The sequence below is a fragment of the Leptonotus elevatus genome, chromosome 5, assembly GCF_054856555.1.
Source record: "Leptonotus elevatus isolate MCC_2025b chromosome 5, RoL_Lele_1.0, whole genome shotgun sequence".
Taxonomy (NCBI): Eukaryota; Metazoa; Chordata; class Actinopteri; order Syngnathiformes; family Syngnathidae; genus Leptonotus; species Leptonotus elevatus.
In genome coordinates, this window is record NC_141243.1 from 10,264,939 (window position 1) to 10,277,500 (window position 12,562).

A 12,562-nucleotide genomic window follows, 5' to 3' on the forward strand; every position below is an offset into this window, starting at 1 on the left:
AGATCAGGGTTTGTCTTCTTCACTTGGCATGAATTGTCATAATATGCTAAATCAAAAATGTAAAAATGATCTGAAATCTGATCAGATGCAGATGACTGGTGCACTTCCAAATAATCAAGCTTAAAACAGGTGACTTTTTCTGTGTCAGCAATTATCTAGCAAATGATCTTGCAGACTGAATATGATCCTAGGTTTTGCATTGTTGCCAAGAATTTGCACAAAATAAATAATAAATAAATCATTCCACTATTTGTGAAGGGTTGGACAAACTTTTTTTTTAAGGGCCACATTATGAATATGTTTATTTATACATGACATAATAAATTCATTACAAATTAAAATACATTTTAATTGACCGATTCAAATGGCTAAATGACTGCAATGACATTAGAGAACTCTCGATTATGTAAAACTCAATGCAAATTAGCCCATGGGCCATAATTTGCCCCACATTGATCTAACGTTACTCAAAGTGCAATATCCTATTAGTCGAACCCATAACAAGATGTTTTACTGCCTCGTGGCATAATTAGAAGCATCCCTTCAAAATGAGACCATCAGGCGTTTTAAGTCTTACTGTCAGTGTTGCAACAGATTAGCACTCAGCCAATGACAGCCGGGATGATGATCCCCTCGACGTGAGCGTCTGAAGGGTAAGTGGCCGGCCGACCCTGACACACACTTCACCTGCTGCTGCTCACACACCAACAGCATACACGCACTTGCTAGTTTTCAGCTTCTGGAAGGAGGGGAAGGCCAGAGGGCCTTTGATTTCTTCAAACGACAACCAGGTGAGAGCTGCACCTTCTTTGAGATATTTTTTATTATCATATTAGAATATTGTGGTACACTAAATTTGTCATCGTGAAATATTACATAATATTGTGGTGTTGACTTTCATTGGGATGGTGCTGGATCAATAAAAATACATTTAAAAAAAGTTTTCGCCATGAAGGGCGTGCAAGTGACCTCCGGTGGTGACCCCTGAAGGGACAAGCCGAACTTCACATTTTAATTGTAATTTGATGATTATAGTTTACAGCCACAAAAAAAAAAGAAGACTTTTTTATTTAAAATATTACATAAGAAACCATCAAGATTGTTTTTTAATATATAAATCTGGTAGAAATTAGTTTTGATGAGTGTATATGACGCTCTTAACAAAAAAAAAGACCATTTATGTCAAGACATCATTTAATTTTCCGACTTTCTCCAAAGTCAATTCTTAATTTTAAAATCCTCATTTTTTTCTTCCCTTTTTTTTCAAGTCCCACAGTGGTCTCTTCATTTTCCCCACAGCACTATGTGTGTGTATTTTGATTACAGAAATATTATATATTCTATTACCCACAACATCAGGTACACTTGCCAAATGAGATACGTGAATACTTGACTTGAACATGAATATCTCTGCCCTCAGGATGACTAAATAGCATCTGCTCTTCTATTCCACCTCATTAGATTGTGCAAATGTACCTAATTAAGTAGTTGGTCTGAACCTTTCCAAGTAACCAAAAGCAGAAATGTAGTGCTTAATATATAACAATTAGCTTGTATGCATGTGTGCTATTTAATTGCTTGAGTAAATGCATGCACCCGGTTGCGTCAGCGATCCAGATGACATCACCTTTGTTTGTGTTGGAAAATTCTCAGCTTGTTCGTGAATGAACGGCACTGTAATTGGATTTTGCCGGTTTAAATTAGCCACAAGTCCCTGTGTACAAACTAATTATAGAACAAATGATGTCACTCAGTTCAGCAGTAACGTGTCCAGCCCTGCAGATCTGTTATCAATAATTTTCGGTTATTAGAGGCTATATTATTTGCAATATGGACATTATTTTAGATTAAAACACCGTTATTTTCCACGTGTTGACGTTTTAGGCACAAGGCATTACGAAAGCTTGTGTAAAAAGTTTAGAAGGATTATTAGGAGCTCTTCAATAATCAGCGTGGTAAAAATAACAAAGCCATGCAAAGAACATCTTGAGTCTATTTTCAACTTATAGGTAAAATGAACTTCTCTAATATTGGGGCTAATTTAACTAGCGAGTCAGAGTACCGCACTTTAACTCATTCACTGCCATTGACGGCTATAGATGTCAAAAATTCATTTGAACTATTTCGATTAGTTTCACCTTTTTTCCCCCACTTTTGTTATCGAGAGTATGAAAACCTAGAAAAAATGTATTGTACCTTTAGAAAATATATAAAATTTGTGATTAACTAGTGAAGTAATTTGATTAATTACAATTAAAAACTTTAATTGCTTGATGCCCCTACTAAAAAACTTTAAAAAAATAATTGGGGGTGTTAGATGATTAATTTTTTAATTGTAATTAATCGCATGACTTCAAGTTAACTCAGGATTAATCACAAATTTTATATCTGTTCTAAATGTACAATAAGATTTTTTTCTAGGTTTTCATACTCTTGTCAACAAAAGTGTGTGTGTGTGTGGGGGGGGGGGTGAAACTAATAGAAATAGTTCAAATTAATTTTTGATATCTATAGCCGTCAATAGCAGTGAATGAGTTAATGAAGAATCTTTTACAGCTTCACGGAATAAAAAAAGTTATTTTCTTTTTTTGGTTCAAACTCAATGATCATCTTCCACAAGATTTACATGTTAAGTTTGTGTATGCCAAAATCTTACGTCAACTTACTCAAAAATAAGTTATTTGGATTCTTGCTGACCAGTAAAATAAGTTAAATGCTAAACAATTAGCTCCATCTAGTGGCCATTAAGGAAATTGCGGATGTGGTGCGCCTTTTATATTCCAATTTGATTTTGTTGTTTCGATGTATTGTTACAGGTGAACTGATCATGTCCAGGCTACAAAAAGTTCCCCTGGCAGTGACCATGTGCGTGCTGCTCTTAGCCACGCTGACCCCCAGCTCGGAAGCCCGACGTGGCGGAGGCTTCAGGGGAGGCTGGGGCGGCGGCAGCAGGTCAGCCTACAGACCGGCTCCTCCCAGGAGCAACGGCCCCAGTGCGGGTAAAGTAGCCGGGGCTGCTGCGGCGGGCGCCATCGGAGGAGCCATGCTGGGCTCCGCCCTGAGCCGCCCCGGGTACGGGTATGGCGGAGGGTATGGCGGTGGCTACGGAGGAGGGTATGGCGGTGGCTACGGAGGAGGTTACGGCTACCCACGGCATGGCGGTGGCTACGGAGTCAGGCCTGCGTATGAGCCCGAGGGCTCCGGGGATATGGAGTATTACACCGGAGCGTCCAGCGGGCCCATCTACAACAGCATCATTGTTGTGATTGGCTCTCTGCTCTCTCTGCTGCTCGTCATGTGAAGCCAAGCTTGAGGGCAACGCCAACAAACACGACCCTTGAAACTTTTACTGGACCTCGTCTGCACTGAACCGACCGTGTGGACAGGAAGTTGACGCAGGAAGTGCATCGAAACAACAGTCCTTTTTTTGTGCGTTTTATTTATAACATCGCATGAGGTAAACGTTCGATCTGATGGCAGCAAATCTAGAAAGTTCACACATATATTGCTCGAGGAGTTCTGTTCAATCTCAATCACAGGGATCTTATTTGTACGGAAGTGTATTGCATTCACTTGGGGGTGTGGGGTCCAGTTTTTCTGACTAATTTTTGGGGGGAGCTTTGTTTTTTTGAGTATTTTTTTTTCAGTTTTATTGAATATTTCTTCTCTGTTTTTTTTTCTGTTTAAAAAAAAAGCTCTGTTTTTCGGCATAATTGTTTTCCAGTTTATTTCTTTTTTTGTAATTTTTCCCTGATTTATAAAATAATTATTTTCCGGAATATTTTTTTTAAGGGGTTTTCCCTCAGAGATTACAGAACAAACCACAATACAGTATACACATTCATTCCTTTATTTAGAGCCAGTAAGTAAACATGACCATCTTATTGCATATGCGGGAAAGTGTCCGCTTCCGCTATTAGCGAGTCTGCAACAAGTCACTTGGAGTTCAGAGGTAAATAAAAAATACTCAGAAAAACAGAACACCAGCTGTTTTTTTGAATAGTTTATTTTTCAGTTTTTTTAAATATTTTTTTCAGTTTTTAAAAATAAAATGTTCCCGTTTTTCTGAATATTTTTTTTCGGCCTGTTTTTCAGGAATATTCTTTGACAGAAAATTATTTTCAGTAAAACAGAAAAAAAGATTCAGAAAAACTGAAAAAAAAATACTCAAAAAAACAAAGCTCCCCCCAAAAATTAGTCAGAAAAACAGGAGTTGTTTTTTCTCTCAAGTGAATGCAATACGCTTCGTATATTTGCGCATGAAGGTCAACTTTATGAAACGTCAGCCGATTGTAAACGCAGTAATTGAATTACATGTTGCGTAATGATCCTGAGAAGGTCTTAGGATCGGAAGACCAAAAAGTGTTCATGACTATTTCAGCTTTTGTTCAGCCAATCACTACAACGCTTGTTCGTAATAAATTGTTATGTCAGTTAGTGTCAACACGTTTTTTCCATTGACTGTTATGATGACAAATGTGCTTTATTATATAGTTCTCAAATAAAAGCCGAAGTACAATAAATGAAGCTTGAACATGTATTTGTTTTCACAATTCTTAATGTCTTTGTTACACTTGTGTGACAGTTTTATTTCATATGTATATATATATATATATCTTCAAACCAAGGTTAAGAGTGTTCAGAAGCATTTCAATTACTAGATAATTATGACTGCACTTTGGGGTTTGAAGTTGTAGTTCTCTTTATTGACAGCAGAGGGAGGCAGGTATTTGCTAATGTTTGGTCTTGCGCGATCGTGTGTTGTAAATCATTTGCTGCTTGCTTGCGCCTTCACTCGCAGTCGTTCATTGGCTGATTATTTTTTGATTTAAAACAACTTCAAAGTGGATTCATCAATACATAGGTTCATAGGTGAGCTGTTAGGGTGACAGGCAGGGGGTACCAAGGCCAGCGGTCACCAGTAGGTTTTAATAAAGAAAAACAAACAATATATCATAATTTAACAATGGCGGCAAATAAAGCGTGGGGGGGGGGGGGGATACGTCGTTAGTTTCGTGACTTGTGTCAGATAAACACATTATGTAAAATCAGATAAAGACTAGCTTTCCGTTTTTTTAATGTACAACTTTTAATTGAAAACGGGAGACAACTCCTAACAGCTCAATAAAAGCAGCAACGCTGCCACCTAGTGGGCGGAGGAGTGACGTCTTTCCATACGTGGACGTTTAGAATGTGAACTATGTGACGTTCTAATAATAATAATAATAATAATAATAATAATAATAATAATAATAAAAAATCAGAATTGATTATTGATAAATCATGATAAATACACACAACATTTTGTCCCCCCAAAAAAAGAAGTAAATTGCGGTTTAACTGTTGGTCGAAAAACAACTGAAAATCATGGATATATTGCGTGAATATATTTGAGACAAATCTCTTCCCAAAAGAGAGACTGGATGGGAGGATTAGTGAAGTGCAAATTTTTTGGATTCCAATGAACACATAAAGAAAACGAGCAAACAAGTAAAATACTAACAGATAACCTGCTGGGTGAGTTACGTTGTTTAAAAAATATGCAAATCAGTGATATAGTTACAGGAAAGGGAGTTCCCCAAAGTCTTTAATGATGACTTTTCCAGCAATCCAAACAAGATATCTGCTGGACGTCCACATGTATCTGACACTGAGGAAATGCTTGGAACTACAGAGGAGCAGAACTTCAGACGTTTTTATCTGCAACATGTTTGAACACAGATTCAAAGAGCCGTTATCAGAAGATCTTCTCAGTTCAACCCAAGATCATTGCTCGGTCATTCATAATAACGACCTTTCTTCCACTTGTGCCAAAAATGTGCACGTGTTACAGTCCCAGAAAACCTTTCCAAGTAAGTGAAAGATTTTCTAATGAACTGAAAACAATATTTCATTCTCTCAAGCAGGCATGTTTTAAATTAAGAATCGCTGTCAATTCTTCTTATCACGGTCACCGGCTGCGATTACAGCGCCATGAAAATCTGTAATAATCCACAGAAAATGTCAAATGCATTTAATAAATCTTGTCCGGTAAATGGAGTGCACTTATATAGTATGTAGTTTGGATGAATTGCAGTAACGCTGACCTTCGCCACTGATAATAAATTCACGCTAAAACAATCAAATCAGGACATCAGATTTACATATCTTGTACCATAATTTTTTTTTATTATGGAAAAAAGTGTGATACTTTAGAATGTTCAACATAATTCACAATTCAAAACAATGTAGTATAACATTGTAATATATTTTACTATAAGATTCAACATTTTGTTTTGATTTAAAACAGACTTTGGCCTAATTGGTCTCCGAAAGCTGCAAAATCAGTTTTTTGCATTTTATCAGCAGAAACGGAACTGAAGGCACATTGGAAAAAGTGTCTGAAAACAAACACGCCGGGCTGGAGGCTTTGCGGGTCACAACGGATGCACGGGAGGAAATGAAGAGGAAGTTAATGGTCGCAAGAGGATACGTGAAGAAACACAGCCACTGTCATCTTGGCCGGCCGGTTCAGGACCCGCAGGACCACAATTGTGGCCCAATCGTGTTTTGACAAGAGGATCATAACAAGATGAAAGCGAAACAGGGATTTATTTGACAAGACCAAGGTAGACTGCGTCTTCCACGATCAACAAGTGAGCGTTTGTTTTTCTTGGTCTTATGTTACCAACACTATGTTAAATCACGCTATCCTATGTTATCTAATGTTATCTTATGCTATGTTACTCCATGTAATATTATTTGAGGCTACGTGAAATATATTAACAGTGGATGTCCGGAGCAAACGGCTAAAAAAATGTGTATATTTGTGGGGGAGTTACATATCATTATATTATGCTACATTATTTTACGCTACATCATGCTACACTACATCGGGTTATGCTACGTTTCATTCTGCCACTTTATATTCCACTATTTGTTGCATTGTTACCTTGCGTTCCACCAACTTATGTTGCGGTTACATTACGCCTCATTACATAATTACATTCCGTTACATCACGTTTAGCTACATCGTGTCACGTTAAGTTACCTTTGCGATACGTGACCTCACGATGGCTTATGCTATGCTACATTATGGTACGCTACATCATGTTGCGCTAGCTCACGTGACGGTACATCACGTCACATTATTTACTATACATTACGCTATCTTATGTTTTGCTACTTTGCCTTACTCTACGTTGTTTTGTAAACGCTACATTGCTTTAAGCTATATTACATTAAGCTACGTTATGGTAAGCTATATTACGTTGAGCAACGTTATGTTCAAAAACGTACTTATCTCAATCATTAAAACCATTTAAGATTTTTAAGGTACACGGTTGGTAACATTTCACCATTAATGGTCTTGTGTATGCATTTTCCAACAAATCTGCAGCCTTCCCCCATTGTAGAACAAATAAATGTTATCTTAAATAGTAGTTTATATTCCTTCTATTTGGTTCATTTCATGTGGGACCCAAGAAACAGAGCATCGCTACGCAATGTATTCTTCTGTGTTCAACACACAATAGGTTGCGATACAAAATTCGAAATGGGAAGAAAACCAAACAGAACGGTATCAAGTATTCCCCCAGGTTGAAGTTAAGCAGAGGTTTCCATAACAGAATCTATTTCACAATTTGTTTTAATTCCCTCTTCCAGGCTTCGGCGTCAACTTCCTGTTGCATCCTGCTTTCTAATTAAACTCGGAGATATGAACTTCAAGGGTGGATTTTTTCCAAAGCAATATTTCTCCTGTCGGCCTGGGTGATCCAATATTTATTAACCGAAAGCGGGTTTTAGTGATTTATTCAAAGAGTATTATGAGATCTGTGATATGATGAGGATGGAATATTTATTGAGCCTTTATGTAGCCTTGAGCAGAAATCGTAATAATCCTGGCATTCAAGAGAAAGATTTTATATCTACAGTAGTTTTTTTCCCAAGCAAAAAAGGAAGGGCACCTTTTATATTGTTATCCATAAAACATGACATTTTTATAGGGGGTGCATCAAATTCCATTCTTCCGACAAAAGTGTTTTAAATCACAGCGACAACAATGTATTTTTACTTTCCTGGTCACGTCACTTGAGATCGCAAGACTTTAATCATAACTGCCTCAAGAGCCAATGACAAATCAGCATTTCACTGGTTTCGGACGTAGTCCTCAAATATGCTTTGAACCCGAAACCCTACTTTGAAATCCTTCTTGAAACCCTAACCCTAGTTTAAAGCCATACTTTGAACCCGTAATCATAGTTTGAAACCCTACTTTGAAACCCTAACCCGACTTTGAAATGATACTTGAAATCCTGAAATTGAAATGAAATTTTGAAATCCTGAAATTTAAATGAAATTTTGAAATCCTATTTTGAATCCCTAGTTTGGAAACTTAACCTTAGTCTGAAACCTAAATTTGAAACCAGAGGTGGCAAATCCAGGTCCAGAAAGTAAAATCCCTGCCACAGTTTGGCTTTAGCCCCAGGTGCTAGCTAGCTAGCTAGCTAGCTCCCTAGCAGCTAAGCGAGCAGCATGGGAGCTAGCTAGCTAGCACCTGGGGCTAAAGCCAAACTGTGGCAGGGATTTTACTTTCTGGACCTGGATTTGCCCCCTTTGTTTGAAACCCTAACTCCACTTTGACACCTTAACCCTACTTTGAAACCTCATCTCATGAAGCCCTACTTTTAAACTCTAACCCTAATTTGAAATCCTACTTTGCTAGACTAACTATACTTCAAAACCCTACTTTCAACTTCAACCCCCGAATTGAATCCCTTCTTGAAACCCTAACCCAGGCTTCCTCACTCCCGATCCTCCAGGGCGGAAGTCTCGCAGGTTTGAGATGTTTCCGTCTTCCAACACAGCTGATTCTATAGATCAGGATCGTTATCAGGCTTCTGCGGAGCTTGCGGATGAGCTGATTATATGACGGACAGCAACATCTAAAAACCTGCAGGACTCCGGCTCTTGATGACAAGGAGTGATATATCCAGTGTAGATAAACAACATCTGAGGAAAACATTCAGTGACTGACTTTCCCTGTTTGTGTAGCGTTTTTGATGTTATCCCAAAAGAGATGATGATGATGATGATCACCTTTTGGCCAAGCCCTCACGTACGTGAGTCACTCTGGCGTCGCTGGCAACTCTTGTTGGAGCTTGCATAAGTGTACTGGAGCGGCACCAACTTCTGGCACGCTTTTTTTGTCTCGTGAGGCCGTCCGTCCTCCGCCGATTCTCAGGGGCCCCGCGTCTGCACGTCTCTGCCCGGCGACATCTGATCGGGTGTGTGCGGGCGAGCCGGCTTGTCCTCTGCGAAATCACTTTACAATCCATGTTGTTGCACGCCAACAATAATTAGTGGCGAGGAGTAGCAAGCGGAAGAAACCTGAGCTTCGAAAGACATACGTGGAAATTGTGATTAATTGAATGCATCTTTCCAGTGTTTTAACAATAATGGATTTGAATTCCCCAGAAATGCACCGCCACGAGGGAAGTGGTTTCCGCAACAATTCGGGATTACATAAAGAAGCGATTATATGGCCGGTTTGGATCAGGCCCCACGGTTCGAATTGGTTGGTGGGAGGGAGTGGGGGGGCAAAAACAAAGTGCGCATTCACAGTCAATAAAATTCTGACATGTCAAGAAAGCAACATACTCAACGTAACACGCTCGGCCTAACTTCAAAATAGTGTTTACCAAATACAGTAATACTTTTATTTTGAAGTTATTTTGAAGCTAGCTTGACTTCCCGTTTAGACGCTTTATTATCGTAATTGATTGACATTGTAGTTGCGACCAACATCAACACAACGCTATCCCGAACTCATGTTCAATCGCTAATTTAGGACGCTAAGAAACCGCTAATTAATTACGCCGTCATTGTATGATACGGCAGAATTCTCAGACAAAAGTGGCTAGCGGCTAGCTGTTAGCATTTCCAACGAGTGGCTGGTAAGTAAGTTTGACAGTTAGTGCCTGGCTTACTTGAATTGTCTCAATATTCTGGACCAAGGCTACTTTGTAATTCACTCTCCATGTTTAAAGGAAATGAATTGCAAATTGCACGCTGAGGCCTTTTCATTATTAACTCGTTCACTGCCATTGACGGCTTTAGACGTCAAAAATTCATTTGAACTATTTCTGTTAGTTTAACATTTTTTTCCACTTTTAACAAGAGTATGAAAACCTAGAAAAAAAGTTTTTATTGTACATTTAGAACAGATATAAAATTTGTGATTTATCGTGAGTTAACTATTGTGATTATGTGATTAATTACAATTAAAAAATGTAATCGCCTGACGACCTAATTTCTAATAATCTTTTATTTTCTTTTTTAAATTAATATTTTTTCAAAAACCTTATTTTTAATCATCTTTTCTTTTCATTTTTTAAATTATATTTTTTCAAAAAAGGAAAAGATTATTAAAATGAGGGCGTCAGGTGATATTTTTTTTAAATTGTAATTAATCGCATGACTTCAATAGTTAACTCATAATTAATGACAAATTTTATATCTGGTCTAAATGTACAATATTTGTTTTCTTACTCTTGTTAACAAAAGTGAAAAAAAAATGTTAAACTAATAGAAATAGTTCAAATTAATTTTTGACGTCTATAGCCGTCAATGGCAGTGAATGAGTTAAAAAAAATAGATAATTAGAACTTTGTCTTCATTTATTTAATAAAACATATTGTCAAACTTAGCTGTTTAGATGATAGGAACACATCTTTAAGCCATACACGGCTATATGAAACATTTGGATTTTTTATTTTATTTAATGAAAAAAGCGCTTAAAAATGAAGACAAAGTACTCTTTATCCTTTTTTTTTTAAATCGAAAAACGATCTGATCCGATCTTTTGTGATCCGTTGCACCACTACTCAAAACTAAAACTTCTTTCACATACACAATACCACCATTCCTCTCAAATATTCTTCACAAACCAGTCTAAATCTGTGATAGTGAGCACTTCTCCTTTGCCGAGATAATCCGTCACAGGAGTGCCATATGAAACCAAAGCTGTACCCCATCTTTACCACTTGTTGACAGCTGACAAATGCACGACTACAAGTTATGGCAGATCATGTGTAAATGTCTTTACACATCGTTTCATTTATAACTACTTTGCTTCTCCAACAAAATGATTTGTCGTTTCAGCACGCGGGAACTAAAAAAGGTGGTGACAAATTAAAACAACACAGGATGCGCACTGCAGTCAAACTCTCACCATTTGTCAGCAAACATCACAGTGGGGCGCCGTAATACGATAGCTCATCCTGATGGCCGATTAACGACTATCCCAGAGACGCGATGGGGGCGAAGTTAGCGTCTAATTGGTGATCGCAGGGGGACAAGAATTGTTTGGAAGACGATGGAGGGACGCGATGGTTTATTAAAAATGGTCAGCGGAGTCGGCCAAGAAACACTAAGTTACGTTGGCAGCAAAAGCGCAGCAAGCTGGGAAACGCTACTTGGCTTCCAGTATGTGTGAGCATGTGACTTTCCGTAGAGACGCTTCCAAAATGCGAAAACAGATCCCCAAACGGACGTTTTTGAAAACAGCCGCTGAAAACGGCCAATCTGCACATTGAACTTTGCGTTGCGTGGAGAAACGCTCCAGTACGTCACAATCAAAACTGGAGGTGGTTTCCTTTGTATCTTTCCATTTTCTGATTATTACTATTGTTATTGTTCAACCAAAAACTGAAAGAGTGGCTGAAGTCGGGCCAAAACTGCTCTCACTGAATGAGAGAGATTAGTCGGCACTATCGACTGTACGGGAAATGTACTTGTGTAATATTATTGTATATTGTTGGAAATTGATTTGAGCTAACTTGGGCACATTTACATTGTAAAATGTTGATTCATGTGCATTGTCCCTTTCAAATAAATAAATTCAAATTATTAATATTATTGTTGTTGTTGTTGTTAGTAATAGTAGTAGTAGTTGTTGCAACTTTTTCGACACCTACATTTTTCATGAAGTGAAAAATCTTGTACAGTACATGCTGACAGAGTGGACAAGGACAGGGTGGACTTTTTTTTTTGGTGGGGGGGTGGGGGTGGGGGTGGGGGGGGGGGGGGGTAATTTTTAGCATTTTAGCACATGGCTGGGCCTCCACTTAGAAAAATGATTCATTTTGTAAGCCAACACCAACAGTGTAATTTTTAACAAATATACTACATACAAGAAAGAAAGAATGTCTCGAAAAGTTACCCAATAATGACAAGGTGGACCACAATTTCAGGGACACATGCATTTATTAAAAAAAAACGTTAAAAATGATGATAAAAATGAAATATATATGCACAATATGACTTTTTTGTTGTTGTTCGATATTCATTGTGGACAATAAAAGCTTGATTTTCTTTTTTTTTAGCCACTTACAATTGGACCTCAGCGCTTTAATATTCTGCTACATTTTCAGGTTGACTGATTCTGATGAAGATACTAAAGGCTTTTTATAACAATATTGGCCCAAGTGTAAAACAAACTCAATCGAGAGAGCATGCTAAAGGAGGGTTTTAGTGATTTTAACCTTTTAATGAACAAATCTGAGGTCAACCAGTGTCACAT

The 12,562-nt window shown here is 37.9% G+C and overlaps 1 protein-coding gene across 1 annotated transcript; it reads left to right on the forward strand.

Moving 5' to 3' along the window:
- Window positions 1–657: 657 nt before the first annotated feature.
- prnpa (prion protein a (Kanno blood group)) lies at window positions 658–4,538 on the forward strand. Its single transcript, XM_086075005.1, has 2 exons — window positions 658–791; window positions 2,817–4,538. Exon 2 carries the CDS (start codon window positions 2,828–2,830, stop codon window positions 3,299–3,301), a length of 474 nt encoding a protein of 157 aa, XP_085931131.1. The 5' UTR covers window positions 658–791; window positions 2,817–2,827; the 3' UTR covers window positions 3,302–4,538.
- Window positions 4,539–12,562: the final 8,024 nt, after the last annotated feature.

What these genes read in the sequence shown, in the direction of transcription:
- prnpa (XM_086075005.1), top strand. Translation starts at nt 2,828, where the DNA reads ATGTCCAGGCTACAAAAAGTTCCCCTGGCAGTGACCATGTGCGTGCTG.